This window comes from Physeter macrocephalus, chromosome 2, assembly GCF_002837175.3.
Source record: "Physeter macrocephalus isolate SW-GA chromosome 2, ASM283717v5, whole genome shotgun sequence".
In the NCBI taxonomy this organism is placed as follows: Eukaryota; Metazoa; Chordata; class Mammalia; order Artiodactyla; family Physeteridae; genus Physeter; species Physeter macrocephalus.
The window spans coordinates 50588564-50609003 of record NC_041215.1 but is presented as its reverse complement, the minus strand read 5'-3'; the positions used below and the strand labels follow the sequence as shown (position 1 = coordinate 50609003).

Below are 20440 nucleotides of genomic sequence, written 5' to 3'. Positions count from 1 at the left end.
CAAATAAATAAAAATATATAATGGGTACTGAGTGAATAATAAAATTGCTTATAAAATAAAGTACAAGCTCCTTAGCCTGGCACTATGCAAAACACCTGCCACAACGACTTCTCATCAAACCCTCTACATTTCATCCAAGCCACCATTCCCCATGCTTTCCTACAAATTGGGCACCTTGGATGTCTTACCTATTTCCTCACATATCCAAATGCTCTAAGTCAAGACTCAGTTTAAAGACCATAGAATAAAATAAATATTAATCTTACCCACACTTTTTCCACTTGTAATTTTCCCAAATCTATAACCTGAATGCCCCTTGAAGCATTTGACGTTTGATATATTATGCCGTATTTGTTGTACATTTTTCCCCCTCACTCACTTCTTGGGGGATTCTGCTTTATGTAACTTTGTATCCTCTTAGAACATAGTGATTTACAGAATATGTATGAGTAGGCAATATGAAAAACCATCAAAGCATAAAGAAATGGAAGCATAGCTCTTTATTCTTGTCATTGGATACTGCATGCAATGCTACATGCACAGTGTGAGGCACATAGAGTGCTCAACATGTTGGCTTTTTTAATGCAATGCCACAAAAATCTCACCATATTTTATCTGGTTTGCAATTTTCAGAATACCTACTCTGCATTCAGGACAAGGTGCACTTGCAATATGCAATGCGATAGTAAGAGTAGAATTAGGAGTATAAGAAGGGATAGCTATTACTTGCTACGCTGATTGTTCTTTATACAGTATCAACATTCCTAAGAGGCATTATCTGGAAAGTGTTAAGACAGGAAATTTCATTACCTTGCCCTAATTCACAAAAAATAAGTAGCAGAGCCAAGATTAGACTTCAAATCTACTTCAAAATTCAGCCATCTTTAGGGCTTAATGACTGCAATACATTGTTTCCCTGAGTAAAGTAGAATACATATAGCTCTTTCAAATAGCACAGGGAGAGTTTGTCACTACTATCACATCACTTCACACCACATGTCTCCAGACCCAATAGGGAAAATAGTCTTTCATATATTTCATTATTTCAAGTGTTCTTTACGTACTTAAATATCACACAAAACTAAGTACAGTTTTGTATTCAAATATCTCTTTTTCCCAAGAATGCACGGCATTGTTGCGTTTCTTGGTAGATATTCTTGGAGCCTAGGATTCTAGGCTGGTGATAATGGAGCCAACAGCCTGGGACCCTTGTCCAGCAGAGGTTGCCTCAACCACTCCTAGCCTCCAGATGGTGTGGCAAATGGATTAGCACAGACTCCTTCTAGTAGATCTTAGTTGAGTGTCTGCCATTTAGCTCAGTAGGCGAAACTGAAGCTCAATACACATATCCATGGCAGCTTCTCAGAATCAGAGAACTGCATCTGGGAGACAGAAACCCCCTCTGGGCTTTTGGTAGTGCTCATACTATAATAACTGATTGTAGGAACAAATGGCTTTGGATTATCACATGGAAGTGTTTTCCACTAGAACTTTACGCAAAAGTACTTACTGCCTTCTCCAGAATTCCTCAGATTAGATGTCCCATCTCCATAACTTTCTCCAATGTGCGATTTATTCTCTACCTTCTTGCTGGTCCTGGACCAGGGTTGTGGTCTTTGTTTCTCCCACTATCTACCTCCGGCCCATCAGTCCCCTCTGAGGCCACAGTTCCCTGGCCAGGGTTTCTGCTTCCCATTCTGTCCTCCGCGATGCAGCATGAGACAGGCGTATATCTACTAATGTAGTGCCCTGGTATGTGGCATCGTACGGTCACATTTGGAAAGCTTATATTCCTACACTGCATAGCCACCCTTGAAATACTTTCTCCATATTACTGTGGCATCTTGAGTTGAACATAACCTCACACACAGATGTAATTGTCTCTCCTCCTGTGTGATGGACAGTTTATTTCTAGCCAATATTACTTTTCTTCAATATTATTCATTCATACTATAAACATGTGATCTTTCTGATTAAAGAGGTATGCATACAAGTGTGTACATGAATAAAAAAACCTTATGCTAGAGAATTTGAGACATCTGACATCATTGGGAATACTGCCTTTGATGAAGAGAGGATCTAACCTTGCTTTTTTTCCCTCTAAAATGTTTGACTTCTTCAACTGGTAATTATGTAAACAGATTTATAACCAAAAAGGGCTCTCAATTCCTCTTTTGACATGTTAATTGTTTCTAAAAAACATTAAGTGAGGTCCTGTCAAACTCTTTACATAATATTGAATGTTCTCCTATGCTAATTACTCTTTTTAAGATGGAAAAATGTTAACATGCTCAGGGCTCCAGTGCATTTGAAATGTAGAGTCACAAAAGATGTAAATACAGTATTTCACTGTTCAGAGAAGGAATGTATGAAGTGGTGCAAATGATGAGGGAGTCTGGGTGAATAATGGCTTTTCTGAAATTTAGATTATTTGGAATATCAAGATACAAAGATATCCTCAAGACATTATTTTCAGACCATCTGCTTTCTTACTTCTCAGCCTCTAGTGCATCATAGATTCCACCGTTGTGAGGTTAACTGAGGCCAGTCCTCTTCCGCCTGCATCATTTCTTTTCCTTCTATGAGTTTGAGTTCCAAGTTCAAAGGGATAAGTTAGGAGTGATATATTCAAGTTAATGACCCTCACATGTGTTTAACTTGGATGACATCTCCTCTAAAATCTCCCTCCTGTCTAATATGGGTAGATAAGAAAATCATTAAAAATTTGGAGCTCAACAACTGCTGAAAGAGAATGAAAATTTCTCTCCTTTGCTCTTACATTTCTAAGGGAATTAAATCTTATGAAAATGTCAAACCTTGTAACAACCTCTTAGATGACTATCTGCACGAGTTATCCATCACAACACAAAGCATGATTCAATGGCTGTATGCATCTCAGGAAGGCATCAAGTTAGGCTAGTTTAGGTTATAATTTGGGGCAAAACTTCAGCAGTAAATATATAACAAATTTTCTTATAAATATTGGCCAAATATATACGACTTACTTTCCTTTAAAATTATAGTCTCCTTTATAATTTGATTATCTCACATGTCTGAACATATGTATCCGTATCCACTGACATTATTGTCAAATATATCTAAATTTCTTATTCCATTAATTTTAATTAACACTTGACATTGCTACAAATTTAGGGTATGCTAGCTGGGCACAATGTTTTAGTTTTTCTTTTTAAAATGTATAGGTGAAATGGGTACATGATATTTGGCTTTATATTCCTTCAACAAACCCCAACTTTATTATTATAGATTGATGTTCTCGATCAGTTAGCTATACAAAGTGCTTTGAATATTTTTTAACAGACTATCAAAGGTAAAAAATACTAGAGACAATTGAAAATAGAATGGAGTTAGGTTACAATATTTGATAGTAAAGGCACTGAACTCTCGGAAAACTCTAAGCTGACGAAGACATGTATAAACAGATATTCCTTTCTTATAAACTTCTTTAAATTTCTCTGTATTCTTTTCTTTACTAGGCTTTTTCCCTAAGCTACTATAAATTGTGAAAGTACATTTTCATAAAATTTTTTTTATTATTTAAGTGTTGTTGATTTGAGGAGGGGGGAGAAAAGTTTCTTATTTCTCTTTTGTGTTTTTTCTTTTTCCTGTGTGAGAAGAAAGTGTTCAGATCATCTTTTTAAATAATGAAAATAATAATAACTGTTCCCAGAAGAATAAGACAGCAAAGAAGAGGCTTTGTCGGACTTATCTGTGATAAAGCACTTTGGTGCTTCGGTTTTTGCGAGTTGAGGAAAGAGATGTACACAACATTTCAGCCCTTCTATTATTACAGTTTATGCTTCCTGTACAGCTTATCTAACTCCAATGCCTGGGAAACAGACACGATTACCACCTTATGGAATGCTGCTTAACTTTAAATGTTCCCTACAGACTAGAAACCCACTTCATCAAAATTTATCTCAGTTTCTCGGGAATTATTTCTTCTGTAAGCTTCTGAATATTCCTGTGCAATTTTAAAATTTAACCCAAGATTGCTTAGACATAACTATGATATAAAAAGACAGAAAAAATTCCCACACTAAGGGAGTTTGTTCACAACAGTTCCTGTGAAAGAGCTGTGTCCTATGCCCATGTACACTTTAATCACTCACTCTTTCAGCTGTTATCAATTTAAAACCAATGAAACTCCCACACTGAGTCCATTTGAGCAGTCAATTTTAATATCTCAAGGCATCTGTAGTTATTCTGAATTGGCTGCAAAAGCAGAACTAACAAGTTAAGCTCTAACCATAAGTCGACATCAGGCTGGTAAACCATTCATCAAACACAGACAGTTAGTCAATACTCCAGTATGAAAAACCAACTAGCATTTTTAAGAAGAGCAATATATTCATAATATGTTTGGCAGTCTGGTTTGCATTGCTTCCTTGATGGCTGTGCATTTAACTTTCTAGTCAACAGGGTGCTTCTTGCACTGCCAAGGCAACATGTTTGAGGGAAAACCGGTCAGTCTTCCCATGTTTGGGTAATATTTTTACACGAGAATAAAAGGGATGGAGGAATGTGCCTTTTGTGAATAAGAATCTAGAAAGTGTCTTAATAGTTGCTTTTTATAAGAAAACTCTTTCAACCATATGTTCTGGATCTTTGAGCACACTCTCCACTTCAAATATTATGTCACTGTCAGGCCATGTGTCTCAATTTTGTGTTTGGAAAATATGGTTGCTTGAAATACCTCTTTCTCTCCCAGGAATGACTCCATGACAGGATTGCTGCCTCCCATAGAGAAAAGACAATGAAGAAGGAGGAGTATTCAAACAAGATCAAGGCAGTCATCACTTCAATCAAATTATTTCCAAATTTCAGAAGCTCTGGGGGCCTTGCGTGAGGGGGGAGTGAAGGGTGTTTATGACATATAGCTGCCTATTCTCAGAACTCTTTTATGTACTTTTATTTTATCTTCAAAAAGAAAGGACATATTAAAGAGAAATATCTAAGGAGGAACAATGCTACATAAAGTTTATGTTTTCAGATCTGTTGCCCCAGAAAATGCTTTGATAAAACACACTTAGAGCAACATAGTCAATTTCAAAGGAAAGTTGGGAGATATACCTCTCCTTATTGCAATTTGACTAATACTGACAGTCCACCAATTACGAATATCCAAATTCTGATACGGCCTCTTGCCTCTTTCCCACAGAGGAAAATAGAACATGCTGGAATAGCACTTTTGTCACACAGAGTTATTTTTCTGATGACTAAATTTTACAGAGGCTGGTCAGATTTCAATGTCTGTACTCAGATAGGGTAAGAGATATTTTTATATTGAACAAAATTTGCCCCTCCCCCAAATAAAATGATACAGTTCTTTTTTTCTTTATGTTGGGAATTTGTGGAACATTGCTGATTTATAATAGAAATGAATTTGAGGGGAAAGATTTGTAGGCCAGACTGTTGGTGATGCTAAAGGAAATATTATAAAAGAACACTCTCTTAATCTTAGGATATGTCAAAATGAATTGTTGATATTAATATTTCCTGTGCTTGTAGCAGTCCACACATCTGCTGAATGTGGACCCTGGTGAGGAGATGCAGGTTGGGAGAGCTCTGATATGTACCATCTTTAGAAACACATTCAACATACATATAATGTGGACTCTCAAATCCCAATCATAGCATGAATACCTCCTTTCCCAAGCACTATGAAAAATTCAATTCATCTCACTACATATGAAGCATTTATTCACACATTTGTTCAAATTATCAGTCTGCAGGATCAGGTAGAAATTCTGTTTTCTGCTCCCTCAATTATCCACCTCACCACAAAAAGAAATCAATGGCTAGTACTTTGTATAAGCAGTAGAATTATAAAAACTACAAAGGAGAAAGTGAAGCGCCAGCACTGGCTTTGGATACAGTTCGTATAGTCTACCGAGGCCCTGAAAAGCTAACAAGAATTAAGCTGAAGAATCTTCCACTGTCTGTGAGCTGGGTTTAGGAGTCATGAGGGAACTATGTGGTACGAGAACACCTGCTGGAAAACAGCAGGGTATCAATAATAAATGCTAACCTTTAAAAAGGGGATTCTTGTGAACACTGAGGAGAGCCCTGCATCTTTTTCTTCTCTTCAGGTGGTTTCATGAAGGAAAGATTTAGGATGTGATTAGAGGATTGAACGGGTCATAGACCACCTCTCCAGAGGGCAGTGCAGCAGCCTCCTGGCACAGGAAGGAAATATCACATTGGCCTGACTTTTGGTCACCTGCAACTAGTTGAGGATATGCTTCAGAGAACATATAAACTTGGGCTGGTGCAATGTCAGGGATTGGGGGGGGAGGTTTCCTAGCCTTTATACAGTCTATACACACATACACACACACACACACACACACACACACATACAATTTGAGTTAGAGCATGCTTAAAACATGGTTTATTATGAAACAAAACCTGTCTCTACCTGTTACTGTTTCCTTACTGGCACTCATGCTGATTTCTTCTTATTTTAAGGAAACTTGTCAGTCCTTAAACTGGAAGGCTTAAAGACAGTATTTTGAACTGGCACTAGGATTAGACTAACCCTGTAGGGCATGCCAAAACTCTGGACAATCTTTTAATGATAGATAGTCCATGGAATGAATAAAACCAGCATCTACTGCCAGGGCAAGAATTAAGATGGGTTTTAGAGGCCATTGGCTAACAACAAAATACCAATATGCTGGTTTCAAATCAACTGGGTCTTATTCATTTTATATTCTCCGCATTTAGCTTGCCTGTTACCAGGAATCCAGTCAGCTTTAGGGCTAAAGCCTGATATTATCTGGAACTTTCTTTTACCTAAAAAAAGACAGAGATCTTGAGAACTTTACTCAAAGGGAAAGTAATATAGTTTAAAGGAAGAAAAAATAACAATAATAGGAAATATTATTATTTGCAAATATACAAAATATAGTAGGTTATACCAGGAAATTACTGGTAAAACAATTTTGTAGGTACTAAAATTCAAGTATATATAAGTCACCATCTCAAATAATATATTCTAACTAATCCTGTGTGAAAAGGTCTCCCTCCATAAGAAAATAAGTTCTTGAACCTCAGGGAAACCAATTTATTATTCTGGCTCATTCTTTTCCTGCTTACCTAATTCACTCCCATTTCTGGACCTCATTTTTCTCCTGTTGTTCTAAAGTTATTTTGACTTTAATATCTCATAATATCAGGATCATTTCCTCCCTGGATAACAGGCTTTTAAAAGACATGGGCTTAACCTGCTACCCAGGTGCACTTTTTTCTCAACATTTGCCACCTTTCATGGTGACCTGTATTTTATTATTGAACAAAAGCTAGCTATGTGGTACTCTGTTACCAACACATTAGCTCCCAAGAGCTTTTAAATAACAGAAATTGCCTGGGAACTCTAAACGCAGAGGAACCAGGAAGCTTATAGGCCAAGATAAAGCAGCTTAAGGTTGGCTATTAATTTTGGCTAACATTAAATCATGACACAGCTCACACGTAAGGATCACAGTTCAATTATGAACCATAAAGAAGTTTAAAGAAAAGAAGATTTACAAGATATTTTTAAGCACATTAATGCATATTGTGGAAGTTGTGAGAGTATTTCAGGCCCAAGCAATGACAGACCCATGCCCCAGTATATAAATTCAAATATAATTATTCTTAGACTAACACTGATAAAGTAGCAAGTTGGAGCATACCTCTACTCAAAGGTATATTGCAGTGTTGCACATATATATTTTGCTTAAATTAATGATGTGACAGGTAGGTTACTTTGTCATACATTAGTTCTAACAAATTATTTTAAAAATACTTTCCTCTTAACGATTTTGCTATTCATAAACATAACTGTTGAACCTTTAGGGCTGATAACTTGTATCTGAAACTTGGATAGCAAAGCTTTCTTTACTTCTCAATATAATTGACATCTTTTACAAAAGTACTGTGATTTAAAAGACATTATTTTCTCATATGACAAAAACCTTAATTAGTTGTGTGGGTAATTATTAAACATTCTAGCAATTAGATGACACCATGTAAATGGGTGTAGATAGGAAAGAAAATGAGCTCATGCCCATTTGAGTATAAAGAGTATCATGATAAAAATTACCAAAAAAGATAAATATGAGCCAACTGCAAATGATCTTTATAGTTTCCTTGAAGTAAGTGAGTTACTGCTGCCTTTCCTTGACACTTGTCTGGATTGATTTCTCATACATTAAAAGAATACTTGGGAGAATGGTTTCCTAGGGTCATCTGGGCCATGATTTCCTCCATAAACATAAGTAAGAAAAGAAAGAAGCAGGAAAGAAAGGAAAGAAGGAAAGATGAAAACAAGGAAGCAAAGACAGAAGGAAGGAAGGGAGGGAGGGAGGGAGTTGCTGAATGGTTAAGATAAGCTGGGCACTGTGTGAGATTCTTTACATATATCATTTCATTTAACTTTTATGATGTACATTTTGTATATCAAAAAGTTGATAACCAAATATTAAATGATACAGCTGGTAAATGACAGGATCTACCTTTAAACTTAGATTAGTCACATTCTAAAGCTGCTCTACTTTCAAATAAATTCAATTTTCTTAATTGTAAAATAGAGTTGAAAATTTTCTATCACCACAAAAAATTCTATAAAGACTGATTCAGTTTATCAAGAGTATATAAGGCATACTGTATCCAATGGAAATATTTGATATTTGAGACAGGTGTGGTAGTCCCTATAGTCACCCTACAGCAAAAACATATCATTGACAAGCTACCTCTACCCATGTATGTAGAGTTCCAGCTTATCTTTTTGGAGCCTCATTCTGTAATAAGAATGGACAACCATGGCCCACCAGATATTTGAGTCAAGTCACTATGTGATGGAAATAGAATGAGAAAAATATATGAATGAAAGGAACCAGATGAAATTGATGATTCAAAGTAGAGAAAATTTTAAAATAAAAAACCTAAAAGTCCACAACAACAAATTTTAATTTATATCCTTAGATAAGTTAGAAAAAAACATAATCTATTTTCTGTTTTCTCACTTACTCAATTAATTAATGTTTATTGAGTGCTAAGTGCCATCCTCACTATTGGGAATGGGAGTAGCATGGTCAAACAAAATTTTTGCCCTCATAGCATGTGAGAGAGTGAGGTATGCAAGAAAGAACAGAGAATAAGAAACACATCTAGAAAATTGAAAATATAATTGCTTAAGTAAAACTAAATTAATATAAAGGTGGAGGGGGGGCTTCCCTGGTGGCACAAAGGTTAAGAATCCTCCTGCAAACGCAGGGGACACGGGTTCGAGCCCTGGTCTGGGAAGATCCCACATGCCACGGAGCAATTAAGCCCGTGTGCCACAACTACTGAGCCTGTACTCTAGAGCCCGTGAGCCACAACTACTGAGCCCATGTGCCACAACTACTGAGGCTGTACTCTAGAGCCCATGAGCCACAACTACTGAGCCCATGTGCCACAACTACTGAAGCCCGCACACCTAGAGCCCGTGCTCCGCAACAAGAGAAGCCACTGCAGTGAGAAGCCCGTGCACTGCAACAAAGAGGAGTCCTCGTTCACCACAACTAGAGAGAGCCTGCGTGCAGCAACGAAGACCCAACACAGCCAAAAATAAATAAATAAATAAATGAAAATTTTTTTAAAAAGGGGGGATCAAACTGAGAATTCTTTCAGAACACGAGAAAAATCAATCCTGATGATCTAATACTCACATCATAAATGGTAGTCCCTATAGTCACCCTACAGCAAAAACATATCATTGACAAGCTACCTCTACCCATGTATGTAGAGTTCCAGCTTATCTTTTTGGAGCCTCATTCTGTAATAAGAATGGACAACCATGGCCCACCAGATATTTGAGTCAAGTCACTATGTGATGGAAATAGAATGAGAAAAATATATGAATGAAAGGAACCAGATGAAATTGATGATTCAAAGTAGAGAAAATTTTAAAATAAAAAACCTAAAAGTCCACAACAACAAATTTTAATTTATATCCTTAGATAAGTTAGAAAAAAACATAATCTATTTTCTGTTTTCTCACTTACTCAATTAATTAATGTTTATTGAGTGCTAAGTGCCATCCTCACTATTGGGAATGGGAGTTGCATGGTCAAACAAAATTTTTGCCCTCATAGCATGTGAGAGAGTGAGGTATGCAAGAAAGAACAGAGAATAAGAAACACATCTAGAAAATTGAAAATATAATTGCTTAAGTAAAACTAAATTAATATAAAGGTGGAGGGGGGGCTTCCCTGGTGGCACAAAGGTTAAGAATCCTCCTGCAAACGCAGGGGACACGGGTTCGAGCCCTGGTCTGGGAAGATCCCACATGCCACGGAGCAATTAAGCCCGTGTGCCACAACTACTGAGCCTGTACTCTAGAGCCCGTGAGCCACAACTACTGAGCCCATGTGCCACAACTACTGAGGCTGTACTCTAGAGCCCATGAGCCACAACTACTGAGCCCATGTGCCACAACTACTGAGGCTGTACTCTAGAGCCCATGAGCCACAACTACTGAGCCCATGTGCCACAACTACTGAGGCTGTACTCTAGAGCCCATGAGCCACAACTACTGAGCCCATGTGCCACAACTACTGAGGCTGTACTCTAGAGCCCATGAGCCACAACTACTGAGCCCATGTGCCACAACTACTGAGGCTGTACTCTAGAGCCCATGAGCCACAACTACTGAGCCCATGTGCCACAACTACTGAAGCCCGCACACCTAGAGCCCGTGCTCCGCAACAAGAGAAGCCACTGCAGTGAGAAGCCCGTGCACTGCAACAAAGAGGAGTCCTCGTTCACCACAACTAGAGAGAGCCTGCGTGCAGCAACGAAGACCCAACACAGCCAAAAATAAATAAATAAATAAATGAAAATTTTTTTAAAAAGGGGGGATCAAACTGAGAATTCTTTCAGAACACGAGAAAAATCAATCCTGATGATCTAATACTCACATCATAAAGATCACAAAAGAGGAAAAAGAGAAAACTGATGGGAGAAACTTATTAACATAATAATAAAGAGAAAAAATTCCAGAGCCAAAGAGTCACTGTTCTTCAAGTTGAGTGCCAAGCAGAATACATTTTAAAAATTCTGCCAATATACATGATCTCGATTACAGAATCTCAAAGACAAACAAAAACCAAAAAACAAAAAAAACCCTCAATGATTCTGAAAGAAAATAAATTCAAAGTAACAAGAGTAAGAATGGAAGCTGCAACTCTGTATTCTAGAGGCAAATGGGATTTTACGCCCAACTAAACTATTGATTAAGTGTGCCTGCATCCTGAGGATATTTTTAGGCAGTCAAGGTCTCACGTTTCCTAAATGAGTTACTGGAGTTACATAGAAATAGAAGAAATTAAAGCAAGAAAGAAAAGGCATGTGATTCAGAAGACAGTGAATACAACTCAGAAGATCAGGGAAAGGAAATCACAGGGTGATAAAGGTGAAGCCTGGAAAGCAACCAATACAAATGAAGTAGGATGATGGAAGGACTTTAGAAAACATTCTGGGGTAAAAACCAGGGAGTCACAGACTAAAGTATATAGAATGTTTAATTGAGAGGATTGAAGCCTTTGAGGATGTAAAGGCTCAGAAAGCAATAAAAAATAAAACTCTGGGGGAAAAAACATCTGTACAAGAAATTCACAATCCAAAAATATATCAGACTAAACAACAGCATGATTATAAGCAAATGATGAAGCATAAGCTTTAAAAATAAGAACATTATAATATGTGTGGCCAATATGGCATAGCATTGGACCCATGGATAAATTAATCCAATCTGGCAAATTACCTGGGGAAAAATTCCATAATATTTATATGATAAATATGAAGTAAACGCTCATGACTAACTGACTGTTTTTTTCACATTTAGATTCAAAATATGCCAGGGTGGGGGAGAAATAGAAGACTTGATTGTGGTTGTGAAACAACATAAACTTATTATATAACCTTCAAATGTAAAAGAAAGGAGAATCTTTTTCACCAGGATCAAGGGGCATTTCTCTTTGAGAGTCACAGGGTCATGATATTATAAGAAAAGGGAAGGAAGTCTAATACTTGGTGCTGCAGTAAGCAGCCTTACCTAATCATAATCATACAAATGCTGTTTTTTTGGTTTTCTGCTTTTAGAGTCAACCTATAAATAAGTCATAATTACAGAAACCAGTGAAATAATATAAAATTTCAAAATGTAGACGACTCAATAGCAAAGGCAGAGGAGATGAAAGGGGAAAAGGACACTATGCTTCTCATCTTGCCAATGAATGCATTAAGTCTCAATTTTCTATGGTTAATAGAACAATAAATAGAGGTTCAAGTATGTTGGGTGTTTCAGAGGAAGCCAATAGTAACAGCAAGACCAGCTCTATTTGAGTATTTGGGGAAGAGAGGGCCAGGTAGATGAAGTCTAGTTTAATTAAGTCAGATTCATTGTAAAATAAATCTGAGGTAATGTCTAAGCTTTATAAATAAAGATATTAAAACATTACAGATAAGAAAGATATTGACAAAAATCTATACCCCAAATAACAATAACATAAGATATGGAGGCAGCCACCAGAAGAACTGCGAACAGAAACCATTCCAAACGGTGCCCTGCAAGAAGGAAAACTGGGGTAAGGCAGGAAAACACTGCTTTTCATCATAAATCCTGGAGGCATACTATTTCATCTTCAGACTGGTTGTTTCCTTTACAATATACTGAGTAAAAAATACAAGTAGTGCAGCATTACTCTCAATTTCTACTAATATCATCCAGTATGGTTTTGTCCATACAAAGATGAAAGAAACCACTTTCTAAATATACAGTACTTTCTAACTCTATCATTTTGATATAAGGAAACACTAGTTGCTCCTAAAAAACCAACCAATTGTTATCTTTTCTAAAAATTGCACTACCAAGTGTTTTCTGTTCTTGGATGTCAATGCTGCCATTTGAAAGATTCCATAAGGTAGTTTGGTTGACGCTAAAGAGCTATTATCTCAGTTCCAAAAGCAAGTAGAGGACATGTATGAGCACACCTACCACCCTAAAATGTACCCTCTTCCCTATAATTTACATATTATACTGATTGGAGTTTTGTTTTCTATGAGAGGCTCAATGTAATAAACTCATACTTTTAAAAAGCTCTTGCCATTCCCTTGGCAAATGTGAAAGCACTTGGAGAAACTGAAAGCTTTTCAGACGCTACCACTGCAATGGCACAATGATTGCAACACCCACCTGAGCTATTACGATTTCCTTCCACTGGGTGATCATTCAGAATTATCTGCTGGCCCCTTTTTGGCATCACAATGTACCCTTCTCATTAGTCATATTAAAGAAATCAGAAAATGCAGCCCCATCAAGAGACTGTTTCCAGATCTAAAACCTAGCCAAAGAAATCACATATTGGCTAGGTCTCCGTGAGTCCTAAAAACAGGTTTTGAAGAAAGGCTTTGTGACTGAGCTTAGACTGTGTGATACTGGGACAGTTTTCTTTCACATAAAGTACTTTGTGAAAATAGTTCTGCTGGCATTTAAAGTCCATAAAACACAGCCTTTCCTGCCCCACAGTGAGGGCTCAATAAAGGCTGGCTGAATTCAAAACTCGGGCCTCTCAGTCTGTTGGGAACACTACATAAAAGAGTAAACACTTTGAAAAGTGTCTGTGGCCTTGTCAAGCCCCGCCCAGGTATCAGGAAGCACACTTGTAAGACGCAAACTACCACGTACAGCTTTCCCAAACCTTGGTGATGGAGGCCTTTATTCCACATGTGGAAAATTAGACAGTTTAAAGAATTTGATATATATTCTTTGGGCAAATGCACTGCAGAATAAATTTAAAGGCATTATCCCTCTTTCTAAATAATTCTTCTCTTGAAAGAGTTAAGTCATTTTACTTGGAGAAATTAAATATTTAACTGTTAATCATTAATTTATGTTATGTGAGTTTTCATAACCAATCAGAAACACTGATTTCATTGGTTTTTTCTAAGTCTTTGCCTTAGATGTGCTAAGAAAATGGACTTAAAGTACTAAATTTGACTAGGCCTGCGTTTTTTAAAAATTGGTTTAATCCTTTCTACTTGGTTAAAAAAAAAGTCTCAGAAGAAGCCTTACAAAAAATTCACAGTTAAAACTGAAACAAGCCCAAGAAGTGACTATATTTGCATAACTTGAACTGTATTTGGAAGAAAATTCCACTGAAGACAACAATGGAAGCTTATCAAATTGGAATTTCACATAGATTTTCCATAGCCCTACTAATGAATACTGACTCATTGGTCAGCTATGGTGAAAATGTAATGGAGCTCTAAGATAGGAAATGTATCATTGGAGTGTGTTTGGTGGTTCCATTACATCAGTATGAAAACTGCATCAGGCATCCGGTTTCTCTGCTGCTTTCTGAGACCAATTCTAGAGCACTACGGTTATTAATTCTTTAGCATTTTGACTGGGGCCAGACTGTGCCACTGAATTAAAACCCCTTTTATTTTGCCACAGTCATGAAAAATTTGGACTTTATGTCAGATTGGGATTGTTTGGGCTACTTATCTGGTTTTATATTTTGTCAGGATGGCAGGTAACATGCTACTGAGTCCTTTCTAAGAAACTTTTAATCTAGGGGATAAATTCGAAGGCAGAATTGAAGGTACTACTGTATTACTACATGAAGTTGGATCTGTAGAGGACCAAATGCTGTCCACTGAAAAGGACACTTCAGAGAGTAAAAGTCTGAGCTAAGACTGATTTAAAGCACGTTCTAGTTCTACTTCCAAATGCTTACATTCTAAGAATTTTCCATTCTATTAGTGATAGGTACGTTCATGCTGCATAAAATTTCACCTTTCACAATTGGTTCAGAATGCTAGATGATTTTTGTGATATGTTCACCTCTTTTAAAATGGACTGAAATTGATAGGTCACACAGTTAGTCTAAACTATTGAAATAATTCTCATTCTAAGTAGTGCTGAAAATATTATCTGTTTTGTCCTGTTCCTGAGAAATAATTGCATATTAAATCACTTTTTGATTTCTTTTTTAAAAAATAAATAAATTTATTTATTTATTTATTTGGCTGCGGTGGGTCTTCATTGCTGCGCCCGGGCTTTCTCTAGTTGCAGCGAGTCGGGGCTACTCTTCGTTATGCTGAGCGGGCTTCTCATTGCGGTGGCTTCTCTTGTTGTGGAGCACGGGCTCTAGGTGCGCGGGCTTCAGTAGTCGTGGCGTGCAGGCTCAGTAGCTGTGGCTCGTGGGTGCTAGAGCGCAGGCTCAGTAGTTGTGGCGCACGGGCTTAGCTGCTCGGCGGCATGTGGGATCTTCCCGGACCAGGGCTTGAATCCGTGTCCCCTGCATTGGCAGGCGGATTCTTAACCACCGCGCCATCAGGGAAGTCCCCACTTTTTGATTTCTATAAGGATCAGTCTTTCAACTTTGTTCTCAAAGTTTATTTTAGGACTTTATTTTAGCCCAAATTCTTTCTTGTATTTAACTTTCAAAATATATGCATCAGTTAGAAAATTTGAAAACCAGAGAGAATAATGGACTTGATGCCTATGTTTTCTTCTTAGGAAAATAATATATTTGCCTGTGTGATCTAAGAGATGATTTCCAGTTATAGAAATCTACATCACTGGTTTTATCTGTCTATCCATCCTTTCATCTATCTGGTACACTACCGGTAATAACAACAGTAATGAATAATAATAGCATTAATAATAGCAGAGGACATTTCTTGAATACTTATGTTCCAGAAACTCTGTTAAATCCTTTAAATGGATTATCTCATTTATTTGTTTTAGTGGTCCTCTCAGTGGTGGGTATAAGTATACCCATTTAACAGAAGAGGTATCTGAGGCTCAGAGATAATAACTTGTTCAATGTCCATATTGGTGAGTGGTAGAATCAAGGTCTGAATTCCAATTACAGTCTCTTGCCAGAGTGTTTTTTTATTCTGGTGGCTGGGCTGGTCTAGGTTATTTTATATACTTTAGATATATTTGCAAAAGTATCTGCTTATTTCAGTTTAGACTGAGTTCTAGGTTCTCCAGCTCTCAAATCTGTTAAGTTTTCATGACACTAGTTTATCTTGGACTTTCTTCCTAGCACTTTCTTCCTCGCACTTACTTCAGACTATGACTACATGATCAGATAACTTATTATACAAATCAGGACTCATCTGAGAATGAAAAGTGCTGCTGTTACTAAGCATTCTGGGACAATAGGTATAACTAGGATTGTGCGGGCGCATGCGGACATGGGATCATTCTGATGGGCCACTACGATATTTCTTCTCGGCTCCTGGTCCAGAGCCCAGATCCTCTGAGGGCAAAACTAGGTGTTTTTTTTCAATGATCCTCTGACACAACCTTTATTTTCTCAGGATTAGTTTTCTGGACAACTATTTTTTCCTCTGTTATAGAGCAGAACATTTAATAAGCAACCTAAAAAGACTAAAATATCTTAATACTCCTTTAGAGCTGAATAACCATGGACACAGAGGCACATTTATTTATCACTGTTACAGTTAAAGTATGAAATGTTCTATACCTTTAATAAGTCCTTTTTCTTGCAGAGTTTTCAGGGAAGGTCTTCGGGTAATAAACTTCTTTAATCTGCTTTTAACTCGGTTTTTGTCACTTGTATCAGAAGCACTGTGATGCAGTCTGAACACTGGAGATTTAAAAAAAAGTCAGAGGCTTTCAGTAAATTTTTCCTTTATGATTATTACTTTATGCAAATATGAATAGAAAACGTAGTTATGGGACAACTACCTGAATTAATAGCTCAGGCCCTTCTGTTTAGACAGGGCATAGGAGTAAAAATTTGCCCATATGAAAATATTAGCTCTGTTGCAACATGCATGTGTAATGAGAATGTGGTTAGCTCCATATTTTCACAATTTATTTTCACATTCATTTCCTCATATTTCCCACAATAATCTTTATCTGTATATTTCCACCTAACTGTATCCATACACAAAATTGTAGAAAAGTTCATCTAACTTAGAGATAAAAAGCTCTGGTTAATTTCAATTAATTGTGATTATATACTGCCTGTAGGAAATGTAGGCATTTTCAAAGATCCTGCTTGCCCAAATAATTTCGTCAATTTTCTTTATCAAGTTAACCCAAAGTGATTTCTTTTACAGAAAGCAGATATTTCTTGCTCTTCTTATTTGTGTGAAATTACCACTAGGTGAAATTCTGTAACACATATTGCCTCAAACTTTTGCCATGTCTTCATCAATCCCCCATCCTCAGTTTCCTAGCCTCACCGTTATCTTCAAAGTTAGGTGTGTGTCAAATTCATTTCCTAAGCAAATATTTGCTGAATGTCTACTGATTATCACAGCCCATGCTAAAAGCTGTGAATTCAACGATGAACGTAACACTTAAGGTCTGTACCTTCATTAAGCACGGAGTCTAAATACATTCAAGGTATCTTATTATTAATGACTTTATTAACTAACTTGTTAACAATGATTCTTATCATTAATAATTCCTGAAATGATAGGAATTTATTATCTCTATGACCTGAGATACAGATCGTAGTGGGTCCTTCACTGTCTTAATCTAATTACTGATGTCATGTGAGGATTTGGGGCACTTAAGTAGGAACATAGAGGTTCTTTTCCTCTCAAATCATATTTTAGAATAAGCCAATCATTCAGTTGGGTTAATAATAATATGACTAAAATGTACTGACACCGTAATTTATGCTTGATATTCTCCGAAGCACCTAACATTACTTAACCTAATTCTACTGCAATGTAAGCTACATGTAGGCAGGGATTTTTATCTACTTTTACAAATGTTGTTCACTAATGTGTCCCTAATACCTCAAACACTGTTTAGCATTAGTAAGTGTTTAGTCAATATTTGTTGAATCAAACCTCAAGTGACCTTTTGAAGTATATAAACTAATTCATCCATTTTAGAGATGAAGAAGCTAAGTCAAAGAGTCAAGCTAAGTAACTTGTCCAAGGTCCAGTTTGGATATAGGACCAGTCTCATAGGATTTTATCTGGTATTCTAATGTACTGGAGTATTGGTGAAAGAATGGAAGGGGAAGGAAAACATAAATATCAGGAGCTCACGTAGTCATTTAAAGTAGAATGGTTTTAATCAACTAAAATTTTTTAAGTAGCTATTGGGTGCAAAACATTTTACTAAGTTACAGTTGTAGGGGAGCTTTACTTGAGTCATTCTATATTCTCCTGAGGAACTCAGAAGAAAAAAGAGAGAGACTTAGGAGGGAGCTGCAGCTGGAAGAAAATAAATTGCCTGAATTAGAGGATCTGAAGTCAAATTTTTCCAGTGGGGTCTCCAAGGAACCCACAAAAGTGCATAAGGGAGAGTGTATGCTTTAAAAATTCTGCCAGGCCTAGAGTGTGAGAAGCTTTCTTATAACTGGTCAAATAAGGACATTTTTGCAACCTCCTTCCTCTAGCTTTGACCACAAAGTAGTTATAAACTTGTGTTAGCAAAATGGGGAGTTGGGGTGAAGTGTTAGGCTAAGGAAAAGAAGAGGAAGACATCCTGCCCTCCTCCTAGCTAAGCGTAGAGTGGAGTTTTAATTTTAAATTAAGTTCAAAATTTTGATTATCATATGGGGTTATACACTATTAAATACTGAGTTGAGACAGTACTTGCCACTTAAAAGACCATAATATCTTATATTACCTCAAAGTAAGGTTCTCAATCTTAGCACTATTGATATTCTAGGCCAGAAAATTCTTTTTTGCAGGGAGTTGTTCTGTACAGGATAAGGATGTTGAGAAGCCTCCCTGGCCTCCACCCACAATATGTCAGTAGCACACTCTCCTCAATTGTGACAATCAAAAATGTCTCCAGACACTGCTAAATGTCTTCTGGGGTGAGAGGGGGGAAAAAGTGCTCCCTGCTGAGAATCATTCCCTTAAACTGAAGGGACAAGTTATAGGATCTGCTTCAGTTCTTGTTTATTGGTGGTGGAAGGGCTACTCCCACACTGACAAAATGTAAAGCAACAGTGAAAAGCAAAAAAAACCCCTATTATTTTAATAATATATCTCTCTATAAGTAGCATGTATATAAAAATATGTAAAACGAACATATCTGATCTATCATCTATCTATTGTCTATCTATCTGCTATCTATTAATTAAATGAGCTGTTTATAAAAGTACAACCACTCTCATGTGAGGGTGGTCAATGGGTCTATCACTTGAAAAGGTTGGGAAGCACTTCTGTAGACCAGAGGGTCCCAACTATTGTATCTGACAGGATGGTTATGTAGAGTGAGATTTACGGATGCCCTCAGCACTCTGGGTAATTGAGCAGGACCAAGGCAACCTGAGCCGCTGGGAAGTTGTTGTTGGCTATGAGCAGTCTCATTTATTTGTTCCAGTGGTCTACGCAAATATTATCATTTTTTTGTGTATTTGAACGTAAAATGGTTTGAGGAGCACTGCTTTAGATCTGTGTTGTCCAACATGGTGGCCACTAGTCACTCAGGGCTATTGAGTACTTGAAATGCAGCTTGTGCCATAGGTTGAAATAATAATGTTTTGGATATTTTTGTTAAAAAATATATTGTTAAAATTAATATATTATTAAAACTTATTTCTTGTTACTTTAAAAAATGTGGCTATGAGAAGATTTTAAATTACACACATAGCTCAGATATTTTTGGACAGTGCTGCTAGGTGATACACACACACACACACACACACACACACACACACACTGACCACCTACTGAATACATGGCAGTGCTGGATTTAACTGTTGTGGATAGAAATGCATATGGTCTATGTAGTAATAATACATCATGGTAAGGAGTCTGAAGTATAGGAGACTAAGGGTTTAGAGCAGGAACTGACCTCAGGTCATTTTGGAGAAATAGCAGTGCCTTGAAAACCCATGCAAGCCATAGTTGCTTTTACAGGACCATGAATGTCAGGCATTAACTGATTCAAAACTGTATGATTGGATGAGTCATTCTGAGTGTCTTAATATACTGTGCTTATATGCTATTCTATCAACTTTCATCTGGGTCCAGTCGTATATAATCTGCTCCAATTGATAGCTGTATCAAGGCCCCATGGTTCTGGGTTCTAGTACTGGGAGCTAAAGGAACACTTATCCTTCAGGAAAAATCTACCTCAGTAATTCTGGTCTCAAGTCTGCCTTTGAAATGATATGGAATAATCAATCTAAATTTTCACAGGTTACCATTTTCTATGTCTAGTCTCACCTCAAAATCTTGTCATTTTCCATGATAGAATGTCAAGAAATTAAGGGCCAAAAGAGGTATTTTTTCTGCCAGTTAGGGACTAGTAAAAATGATATGATTAAAAAGTACTTTGTAAATTATTATTATTATACCATATGTATTACACATACATATGGTATAAATGTGAGATTATGAAAGTAATTATATAGAGTATATA

At 36.9% G+C, this 20440-nt stretch overlaps 1 protein-coding gene across 1 annotated transcript in view; it reads right to left on the bottom strand.

Annotated features, from left to right (window-relative positions):
- Positions 1-20440, bottom strand: part of ARHGAP15 (Rho GTPase activating protein 15) — a 590590-nt gene that overhangs the window by 244264 nt on the left and 325886 nt on the right. Inside the window, exon 8 of the mRNA XM_007121694.3 lies at positions 16557-16679. Within this exon, the coding sequence (XP_007121756.1) occupies positions 16557-16679 (123 nt within the window). The remainder of the gene's footprint in view (positions 1-16556; positions 16680-20440) is intronic.